Here is a 25,030-nt window from a genome sequence, read left to right on the forward strand (position 1 = left end):
ATTCTATTGATACAAATTTATGGACTAACAGTATGATCACAAGAGGACAGTTTCCATGGGCTATGCCAAAAGAAGGAAATTGTATGTTATAATACGTGGTACGGAAAATTTTATCACAATAGTGAACATGGCGAGCACCGTGTAGTCACATATTTATGTCATCTCGAGTGCCGGCGACCAAAGACTGCAAAAGATTAACACAGTGCCAAACACTGGCTGCAAGTTCACAGCTGATTTTAAAACATTTGCACAGTAATTTTATCAAAGTAAAAATTGAGCGCGACCAACAGAATGAAAAGACATTTTTTGTTTCATGGTTTTCGTGGCGATGATTAAACGACAAAGATAGCTACATATGCAATTTCATATCATTGTAATAGTTTTTTTAAATGTACAATACAATAGTATATAGTATACAATATATAATAGTATAATATATAATAGTATACAATAGTTCATTACCATATAAGCAAACTTAACTGAATTAAATATTGTCACGGGCAGGTTTATCACACATATTCTGCCATGCTCCGGCCAAAGATGTAACAATAACACTAACTAGTACACCATTATAATCACAGCCTAGATATCTACTCAGCACACGTTAGACTCGCAGATGTCGTCTCTAATAATAATAAAACATCTAAATAAGCTAAGTTACTCACCGTCGCTTCCGTCCTTTCTTGCGTTTTTTATCCAGCACTTCATCATCATCGTCATCCTCTTCCTCGTCGTCGAACTCATCATCAATGGCCTTCAGCCATTCCTTTTCCGTCAGCGAGTCTGTGTAGTCCACCTCCTTGCGTTGTCGCGACCCGCGCCCTAGAGCCTCGTCGTCATCAAAGCTCCAGCCTTGACCCTAATGTTAAATGGGCTTATTTTAGTAAATTAGACTTAAATGCTTTTTTAATATTGGAATACAACGAAATGTTGCAGAACCTTCTTCAAATGTTGTTGAATTACAATAGCAAGAATGCATTTTTGTAGCTTTGTTGTCTTTGAAAATAAAATAAAATGTGGTTGTCTGAGAAATTGAATACATAAAAAACGCATAGTTTTACGTGGCGAATACAAACGATGTAAATAAATTAAAAATTACCGTGAAGATAAAACATTTATATTTTCTATCAACTAAAATAAAAAATGTTCAAAGATATACTATTTAGACAAGCAGCTCTGCAAAATGTTTGTTCGTACTATAAACACCATAACAGCCCTATCGTTTAGCTATCAAATCATAGATTTAGTATATAGGTACCCATTGATTGGCAACGCAAGTGAAAGAGCGTTAGTATACACGTATGTTAGAGCGAGATGGGTAGACGAGACCACTTCATTATACGCTATGAGCCAGTATGAACCTAGGGTCAGCTGACAACGAAACAAATTTCGTTTATTTTTGAAGATAATTGGTTTTAAAATGTGAAATAGTGTCAAACGGACGTTTATTAGTCATGGTATCGTGTTCAGCGCCCGGATGTAACTCATCTAAAAAGGAAAACTCGCAGAATTGTACATTTCACATGAATTTATGAATTTATTTGTAAGTACTACATTTACATGTAAGTACTATTTAAATTTTTAGCTATGAAAAAGCACTACCACAAAAGTTTTTTACATAAATATATCCGTAAAATTATACCATTTAAGTGCATTAAAAACCCAAGTGTATACGAATTCAATAAAAAAATATATCAAATACGTAAATTTCGGACATTCATAACCCCACTTTCATAGAGATTGACGCAATCGATAATATGTTATCAAGATATCATTAACTGAAAAAAAGAAAGGCAAAGGCGTGGCGTGCCGAAATCATCTTCATACTTAATATTATTGAATCAGAAATTTCTGGTTTTAGTACTTTATATTTAATTAAATTTGTTATTGTATCATTAGTGCATTATTTTTTGTCTACATTAAAACGAAAATTTCTTTTATAGCGTAGTTGAGGCATCCATTTTTTTATGTTAATTATTGTTGTTGATTCAGATTTCCTCAAAACATTGAAGTACGACAAGAATGGCTTATAATGCTGAAGAGAGAAAACTGGGTTCCCAAAAAGTTTTCAAAAATATGCAGCAAACACTTCGAGGAAAAATGCTTTTCCTTTAGAGACAAGCAAAGAGTAAAGCAACCTTCTGGTTCTGTACCCACATTATTCATTGTATATCTTACAATTAATGGATTTTAGTGTAGTACTACTTTCGTCAACAACAAATCAGCGGTTTTTAGAGTTCTGTTCCGTTTCGAAATACGATACTCATATACGATCACTTGTGTGTCCATCTGTCCGTCTGTCACAGCCAATTTACTCCAAACCTACTGGACTGATTATTTTGAAATTAGGTACACATATGCATTTGTGTGACCAAAACGTGTAACGTAAATAAATGAATTCTGAATTTGAAGTCACTATTGGGAGGGAAAGTTCTCAAGTATATATTTTTTGTAATTTTGAAATATAAATATTTTCAAGTTGTTTAAGAAAATAGACGAAAATTGATATTCCCCCCTTTATCTTCGAAACTATTGAGCCTAAAGTTTTGAAAAAAATACAGAAATTGTCTTTAAATCTCTCACTATTGTGCGAATAAACCTAAATTTGCTGCTGGAATCCGGTGTAATATGTTAATCAATATTAAAGTTAAATGGTGAATGGCGAAACAGAAAGAACGAAAAACAGTGGATGGCGCAACACTATTTATCTTGCAAAAATGCACATTATACGCACACAGATGTATTTTTGTTTTGGTCTCGTCTCCAATACTTCAGAGCCAATCTTGGATATACTAAATTTATGTATCAAATACATAATTCTAAACATGTTTGTATCATTACAAGACCAAATGAAACTGACCTTGCTGCAAACAACTTCGTCATCATCCTTCACCAACCAATCAGGCAATTCAGACTCCTCGATAAGCCGGGACTGAGTCTCATTCTTCTTTCGTTCTATATCGATTTGTTTAAATATCTCCAGCTCCTCCTCTGAGCGAGCTATCATTTCGTTAATTAGATCATCGTCGGGGACTTCGTTTTCTTCCTGTGGAAAGCGACAAATAGTAAAGGTAGCGTCAATTCAACAGAGCAATGATTGTTATTAATGAACTACAACAAAGTTTTACAAAAACGATGCACAGATCTGACAGTCGACGTTTAAACTGTTGGAATAATGATTGAACTAACTGAACGATAAAATAACAATATCATTATTTTATAATCGTTCATTTTTTTATTTCGTTTATTCTCAATAGCTCCATGTTCTCAGTGTGTTATTAATTCAGTTACCAAATAGTAGTTCAGATGCTTAATTTATTTATTTAAAATGCAAGTCACAACAATACAAGTTCCATTTAGCTCGACACTGCCATTAAATATGTATAATTAATTACCAAACTACTTGGCATTCCAGATTGCGAAAAAATAAAAAACAACTTAGCTCCATTATCTACCCAGCCGCAGGGGAGAGGCGTGTATTGCATCCATCAATCGTATTTAGTTATTTTGCCATCCCAAAACAAGCGACAAGTGACGTTTTGCGGCCAACAATGATTGTTGAAACACTACCACCTCTCCACTATGGCTTGTTCTATAACGGGTCTAATTCTATGTGCAAAGCCTTCATAGTAGAAGTCTATGACAGTAGTAAACTATATATATATATATATATATATATATATATTACGTTTATGGCTTGCTACAAGAAGTGCGTAAGTAATATGGACTTAAGCATTTACAGTAACAAGCCACAGATATATGACTGAATATGAAACTGAGCGGGGTTACGGTAATTAAACGTGGTTTTAACGTTTATTTTACATGGTTACCTACCTCTTCGTCATCCCCGTCTTGATGCAAAATGGTCTGCAGGAACTGCTGTCGTTCTGACCCCGTGGACTTCTGGTCAAACATACCAGCTTGGATGACTTTCTCGTCCATGTTCAATTTGTACCTGCGCACATCAGTTATTTGTATAGAGACACAGTATCATTTTCTTTTTCTTTATATTCACATTCTCTCAATTTAGATACACCAACTATATTATTAACACAATGGAGCGTTAGGAGAGGAAAGTACTTTAACAATTCCAATATTTTATATATTGTAAACAACTACTTATGTCATACCAACGAAATAGCTTTATATGAAATAAAATGTAGCTATACCTAGCAGCTGCAAGAATTCTCTCTTCTACGGAATTGACAGTCATCAACCGTAGCACGCGGACTTCGTTGCGCTGGCCGATACGATGCGCACGATCTTGAGCTTGCAAATCCTGAGAAATAATTACGGTAGTAAGTATGATCGTGTAAGCTAGGCCACACCTAAAGACCAGTTTACAACATTTAAGTAAAAAGTGACGTTTATGTTCACTAAAGCTTTTTTATTATAATATTAAGTGGCGGGACGAACATGTCGTGCGCCTGATGATAAGCTACACGCCTGTCCATAACAGTTGCAGTGCCATTCAGAGCTTTAAATCGCAAAGATCTGAGGGACACTGCCACTGCGCCTGTCACCCTGAGACATAGTTGACAAATCCCATGTACCTGTAATTTCACCAGCATCCTTACCCTTCTAAACCGGAACGCAGTAATACTAACATTACTGGTTGGCGGCAGAAACAGGTAAGGTGGCAGTATCTCTCTGGACGAACCCTTTCACAAGGAGCTCTAGTGCTGCTAAAAAGCCGATGTGGTGACGTACCTGATGTGGATTCCAATCAGAATCGAAAATGATGACAGTGTCAGCGCTTTGCAGGTTGAGTCCGAGCCCGCCGGCACGTGTCGACAACAGGAAAAGGAAGTACTCGGAGTCCTTGTCGTTGAACTTCTTGAGCAACTCGCCACGATCCTCTGCTTTGGTCATACCGTCCAATCTAACAGGCAAACACAGAAAATGCATGTTAGTGTTTGTCCCACTTTCTTCTTCAGCATATTTACACTTAAAATTGCCTCGTTAATTTGTATCAAAACCACAGAAACTGCAATTTAATTGAACTAGTCGTTTAAAAATCGAGAAGAACGACCGCCGACAATTAACCTTTTGTCACATTCAAAGATTCAATCGCAATTCGCAAAAAGGTAGTAAGTAAATCTTACCTCAAGTACTGGAATCCTCTCCAGGAGAGATAGTCTTCAATAATAGTCATGCACTGCGTCATCTGGCAGAAGACAAGCACGCGGTGCCCAGTGGTCTTCAGTTTGGGCAGAACGCGGTCCAGCAGCTCAAATTTACCCGATACACGGTATAGGTCCGGCCTGCGCACAATTTGAATTAGGAATGCCACCAACTATTATCACGTTTACTAGAAGATACATTGCGGCTAAAGGCGACTGCGCACTACGTCGGAATCGTATCAGGGGGTCTACTCTCGATCTCCGTCCGAAACAATTACTATCAAACAAGGAATATTCGACAAAATTAAAAGACAAGTATCAAGAATGAAGCTTCATTCGCATCACGCGTCCTTTCATTTGGTTAAGTATTGCTTATTTGGCAGTAATTGTTTCGGACGGAGATCGAGAGTAGACCCTCAGTTCCGAATCCGAGAATTGACGGTCCGAAATGTCACAGGGATCATTTTATCTCTAAGTGTACAAGCGATATTTATATATTCTCGGATGCGAATCGGACTTAGAGCACAAGCGACATCCGAAGTGGGTCCGAGTTTTCTAGATTTGTATAATCTCGAATTCGGAATGAATACGAATCGGCTGCATGTGTGCAAACAAGCTAACTCCAATTTTGTAAACATTTTCTGGAAACATTGTTTATCTTGAAAAGTTTGCTACTGAAGTCACAACAGCGAATTTAACTTCTCTGTTTTACCTAAAGGTCGACAAGCAAACTTTTTAAATAATTGACTTGATTTTTGCATCAAAGTTGATGTAGTCAGCTTTAGGTATTATATCTCATCGATTTGACAGCAAGGGTTAAAGACCTAACTTGTCAGTTATATCCAATTAGTATAATAAAAATTAAAATGTGCTGGACAATCACTTCAATTATCTGATATCAAAAAAAGGGAATTCCTTGTACTATGAGTACTAGAGCAATGAAGTTATGGTGGCACTAACTCGGAATGTATAGAACTAATTTAGGTAAATTTATTTCTATCGAATCGAACGCACGGCCAGGGAAACCGATAAACGTAAACAAAAGAAATCTAATTTATTTGTTCAAAGTTAGAAAATATACTTTCGCTTTAGTTCTAGAGAGTTTGTTGCTGAGTCGGACCAAAATTTGCGGATTAGAGGCGATGCTCTAAAAAATAATAATGATTAAAGCGAAAGTCTTAAGATGTTAAGTAGATTACTTAATCATAATATTCTTACCCAGAGACAACGCCCCCGCCAGTTCCAACATGGTCGCAGAACTTCTCCTCGATATGCTGGAACATGAAGGGATGGTTGCAGAGCTTGCGCAGTTGTACGATAGTGTTCATCAAAGCCTTCGCGCCGCCCTTTCCTTTGTTTCCTTTCTCCGATCCGTCAGTTAGCAGTACGCCTTTCGATTGCATGTGTCTACAAGATAAAGCAGATATGAAGTGTATCCCATTACACCATAAACATGAGCTCCGTCACAGCGTAATAAAAAGAGGAATTATTTTTGTTATACAGTCAAGAGCACATCCAGCTATACAATTTTTGTTCGAATATCGCCTCCAGTGCAACGGAACAAGATCTGTCAATATGTAGCTTGATGTGTTGCAGTCAGTACTTTGTCATTCGATCTCTCGTAAAATCAAAAGAAAAAAGTCAGTCACAAATCATATTTACGTAATTCATAGGAAATGAAACTATTTTTCCGGATTTAAATCGCGTGTATTAGTTTTTTCAAACAAACCGACGTTTCGGGTCCTTTACAGGTTCCATGGTCATGGTTGTAAGGTTGTACAGTCTTCAACCAGTTATGTCTAATATTAATGCAAACCACCCTATTTTTTCACTATAGTTACAATAGTTAATAATTAAATACCCTATTTTTTATTTTATAAAGAAAACATTTCAATTTACGCTACATTAAGTTTTACAAATTATTTTATTGAATGAAATTTTATTAAGTTCAATTTATTATTAATTAATAATAGAAATTAGAATAAACTAAAACATATAATTAGTACTGGAGTCTTATGTCTGTTTGGGATTTTTCATCAGAGGAAATACTGGATCCCAAACTGGTGGTACGGAGAAACCATCTTCTCTGTTGAAATTAGGATGTTTTTTAATTTCAATGGCCTCTCGCAGCATCCTGGGTAGATAACGGACTTCTTTTGCAAGGACCTGGGGTTTGTCAAACTTATATGTAGGTTTATCCACGACATGCTCCGGAAAAATAGTTTCCTATGTTTAACAATCGCGAAAACCTAAGAACTCGTTACATAATTCAATTTAGACAAGTATTGTATGACTTACTTGTAAAGCACTCGTTGCAACCCACTCATATCGCACTTGATGATGTATTCCACCTTGTCAGGCAGTTGGCTCTCCACCTCCTTCTTGAGTCGCCGCAGTAGGAACGGTCGCAGCACTTTGTGAAGACGACGGATGATCAGAATAGTTTCTTCCTCGTTTAGCTCCACCTGAGATAAGTTAATTGGATTGAAGGTTTGGGTGGTGGGTTGTTGTTAATACGTAACACTATAATGGACTCCATGAATCATGATGTCTAGATAACGGTACTTAAATCTCATAGGCCATGAAAAGCTTATAATTTTTTCACTTAAGCTGATATAATATGTGATATTTACGACTAATTATATATTTTTTTTTAAATATTGAACCATAATCGCAAAGAAGAATGAATATAATTGACTTGAATAATCAGCTTCTCAAATATATAAACGTTCAAAAATTTGCAAAAATATTTCGATTATAATCAACGTTATCAATGTAAATATTAGGTCCAAAAAAACAATTGAACTTGCAAACGTTAAGATATATGTCGACATTTTAAACGTTCATTGGATTTTGATGGTGACTATACAAATATTGGTGTTTATACCTTTTCACCCGTAGTGGCGAACGGAGCATTGAACCACTGTTCAAAAGTTGAGCAGCTCTTGAAGATCGAGGGTAGTAGGAAGTTGAGAAGCGCCCACAGTTCAGGCAGCTTGTTCTGCAGTGGCGTACCGGTGAGAAGCAGGCGGTGTGGCGCTATGTAGTGGGTGTTCAGCACTTGCGTCAGTTTGCAGTGGTGGTTCTTCATGCGATGACCTTCGTCGATTATCATGTACTTCCAGTGCACCTGGATGTTTTTCGTTTATGAAATTGTTTCACTTTGTTCGTAGGCCGTTTACAACACTGTCATTATGTTTTTGGCTTTTGCAATCACTAGGGCAAGATCGAGGTCTATCGAATTAACATCCTAATGTACAGTACGAACGTACTTATGCAGTACGGACAATAGACGTTTCCCTTTACTAGTAAATGGCGTAGGCCGCAAATTCGTACCTGCTTGACGTTCAAGGTATGCATCAAGAGTGGGCTGTCATTTGCAGCGACCTCCATTTCTATTGTTTCGAGTAAAGCAGATACACAGATTGTTTTATTTTGTTTGAAAACATTGTAACAACTTCTACTATATCTTTCAGACTTTTGTGATTGATAACAACTGTTCATTTTAGTATCAATTTGTAAAGACAGTAAAATGTTGAGGTCAAATAGTTTTTACAGATCAAATAAGTAGTTAATGTGGTTGAATAATTTTGGTTATAGTTATATATATATAAGAATGATAATTTAATAACCATTTGCTTGTTTAATTTGTGAATGACGTTCGAAATGGATTTCGAATCATCATTATCATCAATAAGTCATATCGTGTGGTCAGTTCTTACAGTAAACAAGTTATATCTAAAAAAGCGTTTTCTTTTATATGTACGTCAATATCTTCCCATTCCATATTTATAATCACACGCAACCTCTTTCAATTGCAAAATTTTGACATACTGAATAAAACACGACTTGTATACTCGCGTCGAAATGCGACAACGCTCCAATGTTCAAACGCTTTATCGAACACGCCTTCGCGGATTTAAACATAATAAGTGAACCAGCGTGCATGTTTACTACTGTGCCCCGGGCTTCTATTGAACAGGACGCTCAAATATATACTGTGAACGCTGTTACCAAGACACTTCAATAGAAGTCAGTATGTTCAGTGGCGCAGCGTATACGCTCTAAATGACGCTCCGCTGTTCGCGCCGCCGTTCCGAATTTGCGACCTTATAATAAGGCGATTCAAAGTAAAAAGTCTAGCATGCTATCGACGGTACATGCTTTAAATAACAACCGTTACTAATATTACGATCTCACCTTGGCAAGAACACCCTTGTCCTTGATAACGTATTCGTACGTGGTGAGCAGCACGTTGAACTTGGTAGAACGCATCTGTGCTTGCACGAGTCGACGCGACGCAGGAGATCCCTTGTACGACACCACAGACACTGTAGGTGCCCACTTTTCGAACTCTAATACCCAGTTCGATAGAGTGCTGAGGAATGTTACAAGTGTTAATGGTCATAGCCCATGGGATATTTTACACAACTCGATGTCAACATGCGTCTAAAGCGGATTGCAAAGGGTGTTACATAGTTGAAATTTTAAGGAAATTCTTTAGTGACGTTAACAGATTACAATTTAAATAACCTCCTAAAGCCGAGCAAACTACAATGGGGGGCGCTAAATGCCCAATGTATATACATTGAGTCTATAAATTCGCAACGACGGCGGTGTGTGTTGTGTATCCAACACAAGACACATATTTGAGCGCAATGTATGCGCAAACCTTTAACGCCCCGGTGAACGCACCACGTCATGTGCAGTATATAGCGCGAAATTTTAATGCAAAATTTTCATTATAATGTTACACACATGATCATAGGAATAATGTTATCTGGGTCTGAATCACTACACATACACACATCAAAAAAAGTTTGCGATCACTTCGAAAAACTGAAATCTTTTTTGTTACTGTTGATTATATTATGATTTTTTCTTCTTTTTAGATTCTTTATTTAAAAATAAATTAGAACATAAAACAATGACCCCGTTCAATTGTTTTTTCATATAAAAAGGCTTTCAGTCCTAGCTTACGCTCATTCAGAAATCTGATTTAGTCAATTATAAGCGATTCAAGATATTTTTCGCGGAAAGTTGTGATTGAAAAAATGCGAAGAGGATTATCAGAGGTTTTACGAGCTAGAATAGTAACTTTGAGGGAAGAAGGATACACCACGAGAATAATAGCACGCAGACTTGCTATATCCCAATCCTGTGTCGTGGCTACGTTGCAGAGGTATCACGGAATGGGGAATTTAGCTGACCGACCCCGCAGCGGTCGCCCAACTGTTTTGACAGCTGCCCAAAAGCGCTATATTAGATTGCTGGCAGCCCGTGATCCAAAATCAACGCCACTAAAATAAAAGCAGAAGTCAGGGCCGCCTCTGGGCTTGAAGTTAGCACGCAGACCGTTCGCAATTGCTTGCACCAGGCTGGATTACGAGCACGGAGGTCTTGGCGAGCTCCGCTCAATTCCCGGCAACGTCAACTACGAAGATTGCAGTGGGCTAGACTTCGGCAAAATGAAGAAGGTGAGGACGAAAACATTTGGCAAAACTGTCTCTTCGTTGACGAATCCCGAATCAGCACTCATCCAGATAACCGACGTGTCCGTGTCTGGAGAAGACCAGGCGACCGTGAAAGACAAAGAACTGCCACTGGAACAGTTCAGCAAGGCGGAAAATCGGTGTCCTTTTGGTGTGGCATTATGATTGGAGCTAGAACGCCTTTGATCCCGTATCGGGGCTTCATGACAGCAGACATGTACAAAGCAGTTGCTATTGATGATATCGTCAGACCATTCCGAGTAAACCATAGGCACCAATTTGTACTGGTCGATGATAATGCGCCCGCACATCGAGCTCAACGAGTCAATGCTGCTCTTCCAGAATACGATATCACACGATTAGTCTGGCCTGCCGGCTCGCCCGACTTAAACCCAATAGAGCACGCGTGGGATGCTCTTAAACGAGCAGTATGGAACCGTGAGCCACGTCCCCAGACAGTTCCAGAGCTCAGGGAAGCCGCTATTGAAGAATGGGATAGGTTACCCCAGGAAATGCTGGATAACTTGATCCTCAGCATGCCCAGGAGGATCTTCGCATGTATTCGAGCCAGGGGAGGAGTTATTTTATATTAAATTCACACCTTTTAATAATAAATTGTTGTTTAAGTTTAATTAAACAGTCTTTTTCTTTCTATGAAATTTCTATCACTATTACATTATGATTAATGGCTCAATTTTTTAAAATAAATAATAAAAAATAGTTTTATATTTTAATTTCAAACAGGGTATTCCTATTTAAAGAAAGCATACAACATAGATTTTTTCTTGATAAAGTTAAATTTAAAGAATTATAGGAGCTTATGCTATTGATCGCAAACTTTTTTTGATGTGTGTATATATGTACACACGCCAGCACATCAAGCTACACATTAACGTCTCTTGTTACGTTGCACTGGAGGCGGTTTTCGAATAAAAATGTGTAGTCTAATGTGCCTTTGTCCGTACATTGTGACATGCACGGAGCTTTACGAGGTTAAACAATAATTTATTTAATTAATTAAATCATAATATATTTATAATATTTATAAATATAACATGTTCAATTATTTTATTCTAATGAATTAAAATTGGAGAATCGAATTTATTTATTTAAATTTCTTTTTCAGTCAATAAGCTGGCTTACTTACAATGCTGGCTCCACAAGCTAGCAATGAATTGACAAAATTTCGAATCTAGCTCTACACGCTTTGGTTAAAGGTAACCTTACAAGAAAGGTTTGCAGTCTAATTTAATAACCTGTATATTTGTTTAAAAGTTACTTTGTCTTAGAGGAAAAATGCGTTTAGAAACAAAATAAAAATTTCAATAGCTACAAAATATTCTTATTATTATTCGGATAAATACGATGTTAATATAATAATAATACTATACCTGAGTGGTACAATTATAAGGAAAGGTCCATTGACTTTCTTCTTTTCCATGAGATAGGTGACCAATGCAATGGTTTGGATAGTTTTGCCTAGACCCATCTCGTCGGCCAGAATGCCGTTCAGGTTGTTGTTAAACAACGACACCAGCCATTCTAGGCCCTGGGGTAAAACAGTAAGAAACCAATCAGTGTCAGTCAGTAGAAGTTAGTTAATTATTGATGTATTAAGTTGCAGCAGAAACTATTATAATGGATTGATAATGATAGTATAGTATTGTATTGCAATTATATGAAGAATAGACACTAAACACTATACGATACTTATAATTATTAATACAAAGAATTCTTTCGAACCGGCAGGATTACAACCGACGTCTTCAAGCAAACCGTGCCAGACGCTATGCCAACTAAGCCACGGAACGAACCAGCGGACCTCACGAATTTTCCTATGTACTTGTTATCGGATCTTTGTATCTGGTTTTTAACGACTTTTTGGCGGTAGCACCATCTATGAGAAATTTATGATTTACTAGAAGACGTCGGTTCGAATCCGGCCGGGTCGAAGGATTTTTTCTATTAATTTTGTATTAATAATTATAATAAACTAGTGGAGTAATTTCACAAAAAGTAATTGAATATCATGGTAGTGAAACATCCTAACTTGACTATATGATAGATTATAGATAGATTATATTATTAATCAGTACAGAGTACTAAAAAAACCGACCTCAAAAGTACGTGGAATTACATATAATTACCAAGTTTTATTGAAATTGGTTACCGGAAAGTGCGCAAACTCATATTCATCCCCTATATCGCCACTATATGGGACTTAACACAGGAGATAATAAAAATCGGTTCTCACTACTCAAAGTATATTGAGAGAGAAAAACGCCTTGAACTGGATAATAGCAAAATCAACCATTAAAACAATTGCTCCTTACAATAAAATTTAGGCGCTATTTATAAAAATGAATCTTAAATGCGTGAACAGCCACCGTTAAAAGAGTGCATGATTTTCTTCAAAATTTAATGGGACCACTATGGAGGTACCCTCTTTCCAACAAAAAAGAATCATGAAAATCGGATCGTTCACAAATACCGGAGTTATCGCGTAACATACAAACAAAAAAAAACATACAGTCGAATTGACAACATCCTCCTTTTTTAAAGTCGGTTAAATATTGTATATATACGTGTTCTTTTATTTATTTTCATGATGATGATGTTTTTACTACTGTGATATATATATTATTTTGTGAAAATTCTCCTCTAATTTGTTGTTATTATTTATCTGAACTCGGCGTCTTTGTCTTAGTGTGGCTACAGTAAGAAATTTCTAAGTTTATCTCCGGTGCCGACACGACAAAATATAGCCATTTAAACCATCATACAAATAAATATCTTCAGCAAGCACACAGAAAAATTCGTAAGATCTCATGAATCGATCTGTAGCTCAGTTAGTAAGAGAGGTAGCCGAGGTGAGGCAACAGCCACTGGTTCAATCGGATCTCAGGATATTTTTTTCCATGTTTGTTCGATAGTCTCAGCTAGTTTCAACAATTATCACCGCTCCGACTTAGGAATTGCATTTGCTAAGAGATGATCAGCCCAAAATCAACACTATCAGTTATTTTAAAATGCGGTTATGATTTATATATCAATTTTTGCTTGAAAACGTTTGAAAACACATCACATATTCATTGAGAACAAAGTAGGTTTTGTCAAATGTCAAATTCTTTGTATCAATAAAAATATATTCATTTTTCCGTTTTTTTTTAAATTTGTGTTTCTGGTGGCAAGCGACACACCTATCCATAACAGTTGCAGTGCCGCTCAGAGCTCTAAATAGCAAAGATCTGACAGGCACTGCCACTGTGCCCGTCACCCTGAGACATACATTGAAAAGTCCTATGTGCCTATTTTATTTTTACGAAATGTCGGTTTACCTTAATCTGATATTCTTTGAGATTTCCGTTCACCAAGATACTGGCTTGTTCAGTGACAGACTCGTGGACCGTGTGAGCAATGCTGCAATAAAAGAAAATTATTACAACGCGTTTGTTATAGGTAACAATTACAACTACTCATTTATGATATGACCAGTTAACAGTGACAGTGTGCTATGTCTTTAGAAAAACATAAGATCCAATATGGACATAAATCGTTAAAGGATTACCTGAGTCACAAGATTATAGTTATGGATTAATTTTTATTCTGTATATACACAGTTTAACAAATTACATGAGGGCTCTATTAGTATTTTAAAAACTTTTTTTATTGACAACTTGAACTACAAGTGAGTATCTAGTCTCTAATTCAAGGTGCGAAAGTAATTAAACAGTCATTAATAAAGAGTTGTATGTAACTTCGGAATAATTTAAAAAATATGTATAATAATATTTGCAAGACTTATTAATGTTTACCTGTAATATGTCTGTTCTTCAGTCTTGTATTCGTCATCTTCGACCTTGGCTTTCTTGATCATGTCACGCGCCTTCTCTTCGTCTGTCTTCTCTCTGTCGTCTTTTTCTTTGTTTTTCTCGCGACGCTCTCTCTTTTCTGTTCATATATAACAAGGCCGCTCATACACGTAATACAATATGATATGTATTGGTGTTTACGACAAGCTAACGCAAACGCGCGACTGAATCGAAACAAACGCGCGATTGTATCGCCACTGCAGCCGCGCGTTTGCATCGATGCAATCGCGCTTTTCTATCGATGCAGTCGCGCGTTTGCATCGATGCAAAGATGATGCATGATGATCCTATAAATCGCAAACGTAGCGATGCAAACGCGCGTTTGTATCGCTGCATAAAGTCGCCGTGTGTAAATTCACGTTTAAGAATATTTGTTTGCAGTGTTTATTGAGAGTATATAGAAAAAATTGAACATTTGGAGAATACTAGTTCCGACATATTTTATTGTTCCTATTTTTATTCTCGCTGTGTATTTAATGGACAATAAGCCTATGGTAAGTCTTTTAATGGTTTGTTGGGACGCACTAAAAAATTTACGTTATCATTGTATATCTGTGACAATCTGAGTCTCTCTGTGAAAAACTAGAACATAGCCATAGAAAGAAAATATTATCTATGATCCAAGGGAAATTTCATCGATAGTTCTATCTAGTTTCAACAATTATCACCGCTCCGACATAGGAATTGCATTTACTACGAATTGAACACTATCAGTGATATTAAAATGCGGTTATGATTTATAACAATGTTTGCTTGAAAACGCATCACGTAGATTTTGTCAAATGTCAAATTGTATTTCATACAATTAGTGCTCAGATAATTTAGAACTGACTAAATCACAGGGTTTCGCAGTATCTTCTTCCACACCCTACTGGGGAAGACGCCAATGGTCAAAGATTATGGAAGGGTTGAGCTTCTTACACTTAAAAATTAACTGCAGCCATAGCAAAACGTACCGTCATCATCTTGGCTGTCGTCTCCGGAGTCCTCTGAATCGGAGAGAACTTCCCAGCCTGGGTGAGTTTCCATCCAATCCTTCAGCTGAGACAACAATGGCGCCTCATCGCCTTTTAGCATCTATATAACAAAACAAACGGTATGTCTGTCTAATTGTAAATAATGTGCCAGACAACTACACCAATTGCCTGGTCTCAAACTAGGGAATTCCCTGTACTATGAGTACCAGAGCAACGGAATTCATTCCGGGGCACTAGTTGGAACACCCAGACCAGAACCAATTTAGGAAAGGTTATTTCCCAAATTGGTCCTACTGGGAATCGCATCCGGGACCGCCGCAGTGCAAACCTTTGGGCCAACGAGGTCGTCAAAATACTATACAACAACAAAAATTACGAGATCGTCGTTCGCGAGGTCATGACGACCTCTGTGACCTAGCTGTTAACAATATAGGCGCTAGATGAGCAGAGGGCCGGCTCAGAACCTTAAGATAACTCAGTTGTCGATCGATTTATTTTTATTCACAACACCCGAATGAAACGTCAAACTGTAGTTTTCGAAACCGAATCGAAATGACGGCACACCCGTATTTTAAATAGTCTGGATTTTGTTCAATTTTATTAATTTATTTTAATTCAAGACTAATGCATTCCTATATTTTAGGCCTTATTTTAAGTCTTCAAAATGTGCATAAAAGGATTTGAATTTTTCTTATAATCTATTTCACCGACTAATTCCGTAAACGGTGTTGGATAACAATACCGTATCCAAAACGAACGTTTAACTCGGAATGTTCTGAATAACTCGGAAAGCGCCCTTCGATTCGAGAACAATTCGGTTAAAATATATACAGGGTGTAACAGCAAGGTGTAGTCATATTTGAAGGTCGGATTCAGTTAATGGTATGAAACTATTTAGCAAAGTTGTTTTAGTACAAACTACGTTATTTATGGAAATTTCGCCATGAACAGTTTCGATCAGCTGATGTCATTTAACGAAAATAAATAGTCACATCACATCTCTATTGAGTATCATAATACAACCAAATTACGTAACTTGAAAAAATTGTGAAATTCAGGCATGTTATTGTAAATGATAAAGTACTTAATGCCATATTCTTATTACTATGTTATAATTTACTAAATTTATTATTATTTTATTCATGTAATATGCGTGTGAACATTTAATGAAAAATAAATATTATCGATTACTTTGCCAAAATACACTAGTTCATAATAAAACTATTATTTAAAACTTAGTACATAATAACGTAATATGGTTTCGTTAACTTCATATCTTCAAACATACAAAATACACAAATTTCCATTTAATATCCATTAATAAAACTAATGTCCTCTAAAAAACACATATTTAAAGTTATCTCTGTTTCTTTTTACCATACGCATTCATCTATTGTATTTTAATGAATGAAATTTGTCTCTTTCTATCCGTCGGTACTGTTCTAACGCATGGCGGCTTTATAGCGAATCAGTCGGTATGTTTCTTCTAACGCATGACGCAATATGACGCAATTATCCGACTAATACTTCGCACCCTTACAATGAAAGCGACTCAAATCAAAAAATTAAAAAATGAGTTTATACCGTAAAACCATCTTAAAAAAATATTTTGTTACATTAGTCACACTGTGGTGAAGATGAAATTGTGCAATTAAAGCTCGAATAGCACTGATTCATAAAGGTCCCTTTCATTTTGTTCTTTCAGTTTAAAAATTCTACTCCCGCGTTGAAATATTAACGCCGCATTTATTGTTGAATCTGCATTTGCAAAGACAACACGCTGCCACTGACGGATTAGCATTTGAGCCATTTTCGTTCCGAAAATCATATTCAAAAATCACTAGTAGCAGTAGAGCTCCTTGTGAGTTCGTCCAGGGTAGTACTGCCACATTACCGTGTTACAGTTTTGAAGGGTAAGGGTGCTGGTGAAATTACAGGCACATGGGACTTGTCAACTATGTCTCAGAGAGATGGACGCCGTAGCAGTAGCCTTCGAGCGGCAGTGCTACTGTTATGGACAGGCGTGACGCTTTCCACCGGGTACACGACTTGTACGACCCGTCGCTTAATATTTAAAAAAAAAAAATTTTTTAGTAACTTACTTTTTAAAGGGACTTACTTTTTTGTTTCGTGGACTTTCTTCTTTTTTAATTGTGAAACAGGGACCACAAAACAATATCAAGGGTTATGACATCTTGCTTAGCTGATGAACATTAAAAAGACTTAATTCTTAATACGTTAAATGATAACAAAAAATCGTTAAAAAAAAGACCTATTGGCGACTAGTTTTTGTAAATTATGTTTTTAAATTGTTGAACATTAAAATGATCAGAAACAATTTTCAGTTGTAAAGTTCCATTTTTCCTCATTATTTTCAAAGACTAATAAGGCCATCACCTTTAGTACTTCAAGAGTAGGTAATAAATAAAATAATATGAAAATATGAAAAAACTTGAAATCTTATTTTCTTTTTTATTCCCAAAAAGTTGAAATTTTGTATTGGGACACTTTCATCGTAAAGGTGCAACCTGAAGGTCGGTAAACGTCAAGAAATTAGTTTTGATCGTTGACCACGAATTAATTATTGTAATTTTAATTTAATTTAATTTTTTTTTTATGATTGATTTAGTGTCTGTTTAAGTATATCTAAATGTTTTAAAATGAATGTTGAGCACAGTAATAATTGGGCACAGATATGCCTGTTGTATTAATTTTTAAGTGTTTTTATTTTCCTCACTTTCTGTATCTGATGTCTGTACATTGTGCCATAAATAAAAAATAAAAAATAAAAATAAAATAAATTTTCATCACTTGCTTGGAAATGAAAATATCGTGAGAAAACTTGGATTTCGGAGATAATTGCCGAAATCTTCAAAGATGCGAGAATGTCAAGTTTCCAACCAGTACTTACTATGCAAGTGCAGTGGACTAAACCTTGTGCAAAAAATAGTACTTTACTAACTTACATACGTCTATTGCTGAGCGCACGTTTCTAACAACAGGCTTACGCTTAATTTGACTTATCTACACACGACAACTTTCTGGGTATGGGTTTATTACATGGTGAAATTGAAATAATTAATATCCGTTGAACCTATTAAGGTTCTTACTTCCTAATAATATCTACTCATCTAAAGAAATATTTTAGAATAGTTTAAATTAGCAATAGTGTAAAACCATAAAAAATCTTACCTAAATAAACAAAGTATCAAGATTAGTCGCCTTGCGTACGCGATACGTAATCGTAGCGAAGTCGCAAGCCTTTGGCGGCAACTTTGGTGGCAAAAATATCACCTTTGATTTTCGCCGCCAGCATTTGATTTTATACATGGTGATGTGGATTAGTGGTTAATGTTAGACTCGTTTCGGAGGTCGTGGATTCGATTCTCATAGTTGACTGGCTCTATGGGGTAGTTGTTAGAGTGTTAGGTTTTCTTTGCGGATGTCGTAGATTTGATTCCCATAGTCGACTGCCTCCATAGTCTAGTGGTTAGAGCGTTAGGCTTTCTTTTCGGAAGTCGTGGATTTGATTCCCATAGTCGACTGCCTCTATGGTGTAGTGGTTAGAGTGTTAGGCTTTCGTTTCGGCGGTTGTGGATTTGATTCCCATAGTCGACTGCCTCCATGGTGTAGTGGTTAGTGTTAGGCTTTGTTTTCGGAGGTCGTGGATTTGATTCCTATAGTCGACTGCCTCCATGGTGTAGTGGTTAGAGTGTTAGGCTTTCGTTTCGGAGGTCGTGGATTTGATTCCTATAGTCGACTGCCTCCATGGTGTAGTGGTTAGTGTGTTAGGCTTTCGTTTCGGACGTCGTGAGTTTCCGATGGGTGACTGCCTCCTTAGTGCAGTATATCCGTAATCACTCAGTCAGTTCTTGCATTATGTGGAAGTGGTACGGGTGATGGTCAGAGCTTGTTTACAAACAAAGGCGTATGCAGTGCAACGTTGAAGGTCGTAGACGTAGGATATAGGTATTCGTTTAATGTGTATGTAATGATGTAATTTGTATCAGGAGAAGGGTCTTATTTCAAAAGGATGGTAATAATTTTAATTTCATCCTGTAGGTACATTATGAAAACGTTACCCTATATTCCAAAATTTGCGTTTCAGTCGGCGTCCTTTGATGTGCCGCCGCTGAGGCAGAGGTGCTATTTTTTAATTTTTTGTAACAGTCTGTAATTGCCGTTTGCGTTGTGAGGACTAAATAGGTGTCATCGTTTTGTTTGTGTCTTGTTTTTGTGTTTATTTAAACTATGTCACGCTTAAGCAATAGTGATTACTAAGAGATGATGTTGTGCGTAGGCGCAGCCGATGGGAGCTTGCGCCAGCCTCGCCAAATTTATTGGGCAAAGTTTATTGATGGCGTCCCAGAAAATCGACGTCGACCATTTTCCTGCTGTGGAATGCTTCAGGAAGATGGTTATGAGACTTCATAATAGTGGATCGTTCCGTGGTTCCAGTTCTGAAGGCCGGCCGAGTTCACGAGACCCAGAATTCGAGGCAGATGTTTTGGAACATTTTCTCGGCAATTCAAAGACAAGTACTCGTCGTGCTGCGGCAGCCTTTGGTGGTGTGAACCATATGAGTGTGTGGCGTGTGCTACGGGATGATGGCCAGCACCCATACCATTTTCAAAGAACGCAGGAGCTGTTACAAGCGGACTATGATCTACGTTTGGCATTTTGCCGCTGGTACCGCGACCAGGTTGGGAGGTCTCCCGACTTCGCTTCGTCGGTACTGTGGACAGACGAGGCGTCATTTACGCGTGCGGGCATTATCAATATGCATAATGAACATTTTTGGACTCATTTGAATCCCCGCGTATCAAGGGAATCAAATTTTCAACACCAGTGGCGGATTAACGTGTGGGCTGGTATAATAGGTTGTGCCGTCATCGGTCCAGTGTTTTTGCCGGCAAGTCTGAATGGGGCCAATTATTTAAGATTCCTAACAGAAGACTTGGGTGACGTTCTGATGGCCCTGCCAGTGACACAATACGTGAGACTCGTGATGGAACACGGGATGACTTTCTAGCACGATGGAGCACCCGCACATTTTGCTCGAAATGTACGTTCCCATCTGAACGACCGTCTCCCGCAGTGGATTGGGCGGGGAGGTCCTGTACCCTGGCCAGCGTGGTCCCCAGACTTGACACCGCTCGATTTTTTTTGTGGGGTCATATAAAAATATTGTTTATGCGAGGTCCTGTGAAAGCGCAGAAGAAATGAGGCAGCGGATCGAAATGGCGTTTAGTCAAATCACTCGGCAGATGCTTCAAAGAGTAGAGCAGTCTCTGTACCGACGCACGGAAATATGCATATTGCATGGAGGTCGGCATTTTGAACCTTACCTGTAAATGTGTGAAATGTGCCAGCAGTGCGTGTAGTGATTGTACTTATTATTCAAAATTATCGTAAACAAGTCAATATTTCGTACATTGTACAACAGTGAATTACAATTCGTAGGAAATTCATTAAAACGTGTATGAATTGCACAGTAGGTAAGTACCAATTAAAAAAGTATCCACTATTGTAAAATTGTCGTAAATAAATGTATTAATACAAAATTATGTAGAATGTGTATACGATGAAGGCGTGCGTAACTACGGGCTTAATAAGTAAATAAATATCCTTTAAATTGTATGTAAATAAGTACGTACCTAGGTATGGTATAAAATAATATTGTTAGAAATAATTCGATTTTTCTAGGTATTTAAAGATTTTGTTACTTAATATTAACGTGTTATCAACATATTCAAATCATGTTTTTACAGTGGCATTTCAATTGTAGTCAGCTGTTCTTTCGCCCCGCTTGCGGCCGCCCAGGTTTCATTAATGAATTTGTGAAGTCGTAGTAACGTCACTAGCAATAGAGTTGTGACGCAGTGGTTGTTTCGGACAATCACTATTTATACAAACATAATTAAAGTTATATCAACATTAAAAGTCACTTATTTTTATTTGATATTTTGCACAGAGGGTCTAGATCAAGTATAGGTTTGGCTCCTTTAATATGACTACACCTTGCGGTTACACCCTGTATATAATATAAGAGTTCTGTATCGGGATCTAGGTTCGATTTCCAGTAGGGAACAAATTTTCTAAATTGTCTTTGAGTGTTCTGGATAAGTGCTCTGGACTAAAATTAATTATATTTAATACTCGTAGTACAGTTCCGTTTATTACCAGGCTATTAGTGGGGTATCGAAAAATGTTATTTAGCACAGCTTTTTACAATCCAGGAACAAAAAAGTTATAAAAAAAAATCGTTATAACCCTTACTATATAGAATACCAAAGACGTACTTATAATTTATAGACAAGTAACAGTACGAGAACTCACTTCGCCAGTCTTGGGGTCCATGACACTGACGCGCTGATCTGATGTCTGCGAGCTATCGTCCAGTGCATCGATTTCGCCGCCTTCTAGTAACTTCCTCTTCCTCGATTTCTGTGTAATATATCACATGCAAAATGTATAACACACAGCAATCACATTCGATTGCATTAAAGTCTAAACTTAAGTTATATTATAATCACTTTATCTTGAAATAAGTAAGTATTTACCTAATTCGGGTTTTATGTTCAAGAAGAAAAGAGTGATGAAAAAATTATTATTATTGTTACATTTAAATCTAAGCCACCCAAAGCGTATCAATGTGAAAAGGGCCTTATACAAGCAATTATAAATAGGGAAAATTGGGGTTATAATTGGCTAAGTTAGTATGTAGATTATTTACCCGCTTTCTGCGCTCCTCCTCCTGCTGTTTCTTGCGCTGCTCCTGTTTGTGCTGCTTGACCATCTCTGTGAGACTAGCGATGTATTCGTCTGTCTGCGACAGCAGGAACGCCAGGCGCTTGTCTTTCTTCTGATCGATCAGTTTGCGGTAACCCTCTTCGTCTTCGGCCATAAGACTGAATAAGAAATAATATTGATTCAATGTAATAGAAAGAGATGATAGAATCAATTTATTTAGTAATTTACGTGTGTATATTGAAAATTATATAAATACTAAACATGTCAGTGTATATTTATTACATTTTAACGACCTCCGTGATTGAGTAGCTTGCACACCGGTTTTCATGGTGTCGCCATATCTGAGGTCACGGGTTAGATCCCCAGCCGGGTCAGTGTAGAAAAACTCAACTTTTCTGTATTGCCTCGGGTGTGGGTGTTCGTGGTACCGTCGTTTTTTCAGATTTCCATAACACAAGTGCTTTAGTTACTTACTTTGAGATCAGACCAATGTATGTGAAGTTGTCTAACATTTATAGTAGAAAACTCCACGAAAACTGACGATCGGAAGATGTTAGTAATGCGGTGGCGGGCAATTTACGTACGTTTCGAATAAATCCGTCTATCGTTAGCTCGAGACTTTCATTGACGTTCCAAAAACTAAAAGAATTATTTGTACAAGGAGTTTCACTTAACAACTCTATGTCGCTCCTTGTAGCTATATCTATACATGTGTCTATATATATGGATCACCTTGTTCCGACCATTGGTAATTATAGAAAAGCTGTATAGGCATACCGTCGCATACGTTCCTTCTCTATGCGTTCTTGTTCCTTCTTCTGCTCTCGCTCTGCATTGGCGTGGTAGTTCATGACGGCCTTGTTGATGCGCGCCGTACGCGCCACGTTGTTGCGGTGGTACTCTTTGAAATCCCTTGCTGGAAATTCATCATGTCAATTAACAATTCGTCAATACGAATACATCAATGATTTATGGTACTTTAGAGAGTATTTTTGATTCGATCCAATGACTGTAACTGGTGAATCATGTGCAGCGCCCAAAGGGGCCAACATTTTGAAAGTAATGTAGGCTTTCGTAGATCTATTATTTTTCTGTTGTGATAAATTTTATGAAATAAAAAATAATATATTCTAAGTTGTGTTTTTAAATAGTTCATCTCTTGTGGTCGTATAAGACGCATTATCAAAATTACGAAGATACGTAATTGCATTACCGTGTTGCAAAACAGTTTGCAAAAACTCCTGGTGCTTCTGGCGACGTTTCCTTTCTGCTTCGAGTTTCTGTTGTTTCTCCAACTTCTCAGTGGCGCGCGCTTCGCGTAAACCTTGCCGCTTGGTGCGTTTGTAAGCTTTGATATTCACCGCCGTCTCTAAAGTGGTGTCGCGACGCACTTGACCTAGAATCTACACACAAAAATAAATGCTTGAGAAAACTTACTTACAATGCTATTATAATAATATTGTGAAGAAAATTGGAACAGGCGGAGGAAATTTGATGCAGATATGACAAGCGCCCGATGGCAACTAACCGGGCAACGGGCAGCTCGGCGCGTCGTTAAACCGTTGGACAATTTTCAAGTTTTGGAATAAATATGAATTTAATAACTATAGGGCTTCAGTTGAAAACAAAACTTTAGCAGGTTCTCTGTAGTACTGAAAGTGAAATATCTCCATATAAAAATGATGTGCAACGTTAGATATTTTATTCTTAAATAATTCATTTTAGACTTTTGTTTTAACCTGTTTTCGAAATTTTATATGACCGGATGAAGCATATCCTATCGTTTAACAAATTAGCACACTCTTTAGACAATATCCTTAGGTGTAACGTAAGTAATGTTGTAAGACTGTTATATAATAGTAAATACCTAAACCATTGAATCTAGCAAAACAGATTTTCCCTTTCTCCTCCGTTGACTCGCCTTAAGCAAGTTTTTGACTATTTTGAACTTTTTAAATAGACAAACAAGCATAAAAACAAATAAAATAATCTTGCCATGAAAACTGTAACTCATGATTGCAGAGAACAGCACCTAAGTGCCAATCATAGTATAAGAAACTGGTATCTTTCAGCAGCAAACACATATTACGTGCACTGAAAATGCGGACACTTTTACCATAGTATAGTAAGACAAGTATGGTAAGTCCATACAAATATGTGTGCGTGCCCGCTGCAACCGTGTACGGACGCACACGTTCGCGATGATAATCTCGCGATGCATTCGCGTTGCATAGCGCTGGTTGTTCCAGGCGCCTTTCATTATTATGCGTATGTGTGCATCCATACACGGCGCGCGGCGGGCGCGCACACAAACCATTCGCGCTGTATGCATATCTGCTGTATGTATATCTAGATAGACGCCGCAAGTGTGCGTACTTCGCGAGCCCCAAGTATGTGAAATTCACTTACTTGCCGCGCTGCTATATTTCGGAACGCGCTCGACCGTTATCGTAGATAAACACCAGTCGAAAACGCGAAAAATGCATAATTGTGCCATTATAAACTGCAAAAGCACCATAACTGTGGGTAAACAGGGACGTTTCCTTCCACGGGCAAGTGATTTTGTAATCAGAATATACACAATTTATTTTAAAAACAATTGTTTTGTTTTGTATGAATTTCGAGAAAACAAATATGCAACCGAGTGTATGCCTCATGTTAGTAATACATTGCGGCTTTTACTTGGTGCGATATATTTATTTGTGTTCCTTTGTTAATACGCCATGAATATCGAACGAACGCACTTTTGTATAATGCATTCAGTTTCGTGGTACGGCCGGATGTACATTTCTTTGGCCAAATTTAACATTTAT

At 37.3% G+C, this 25,030-nt stretch overlaps 1 protein-coding gene across 3 annotated transcripts in view; it reads right to left on the minus strand.

Annotated features, from left to right (window-relative positions):
* The window catches only part of LOC113232895 (ATP-dependent helicase brm), a 44,466-nt gene that overhangs the window by 3,774 nt on the left and 15,662 nt on the right, over positions 1-25,030 (minus strand). For all 3 annotated transcript variants that reach the window (XM_026467782.1, XM_026467781.1, XM_026467783.1), the window contains 18 exons: positions 23,431-23,620; positions 22,995-23,133; positions 22,201-22,375; positions 21,804-21,911; positions 15,444-15,564; positions 14,431-14,566; positions 13,954-14,035; positions 12,007-12,164; positions 9,324-9,501; positions 8,011-8,253; positions 7,422-7,588; positions 6,342-6,530; positions 5,106-5,264; positions 4,711-4,882; positions 4,170-4,279; positions 3,835-3,955; positions 2,861-3,046; positions 666-859 (listed from right to left, as the gene is read on the minus strand). In XM_026467782.1, coding sequence (XP_026323567.1) covers positions 666-859; positions 2,861-3,046; positions 3,835-3,955; positions 4,170-4,279; positions 4,711-4,882; positions 5,106-5,264; positions 6,342-6,530; positions 7,422-7,588; positions 8,011-8,253; positions 9,324-9,501; positions 12,007-12,164; positions 13,954-14,035; positions 14,431-14,566; positions 15,444-15,564; positions 21,804-21,911; positions 22,201-22,375; positions 22,995-23,133; positions 23,431-23,620 — 2,828 coding nt within the window. The remainder of the gene's footprint in view (positions 1-665; positions 860-2,860; positions 3,047-3,834; positions 3,956-4,169; positions 4,280-4,710; positions 4,883-5,105; positions 5,265-6,341; positions 6,531-7,421; positions 7,589-8,010; positions 8,254-9,323; positions 9,502-12,006; positions 12,165-13,953; positions 14,036-14,430; positions 14,567-15,443; positions 15,565-21,803; positions 21,912-22,200; positions 22,376-22,994; positions 23,134-23,430; positions 23,621-25,030) is intronic.

Source organism: Hyposmocoma kahamanoa, unplaced genomic scaffold, assembly GCF_003589595.1.
Source record: "Hyposmocoma kahamanoa isolate Upper Pololo Valley unplaced genomic scaffold, ASM358959v1 78, whole genome shotgun sequence".
Classification (NCBI taxonomy): domain Eukaryota; kingdom Metazoa; phylum Arthropoda; class Insecta; order Lepidoptera; family Cosmopterigidae; genus Hyposmocoma; species Hyposmocoma kahamanoa.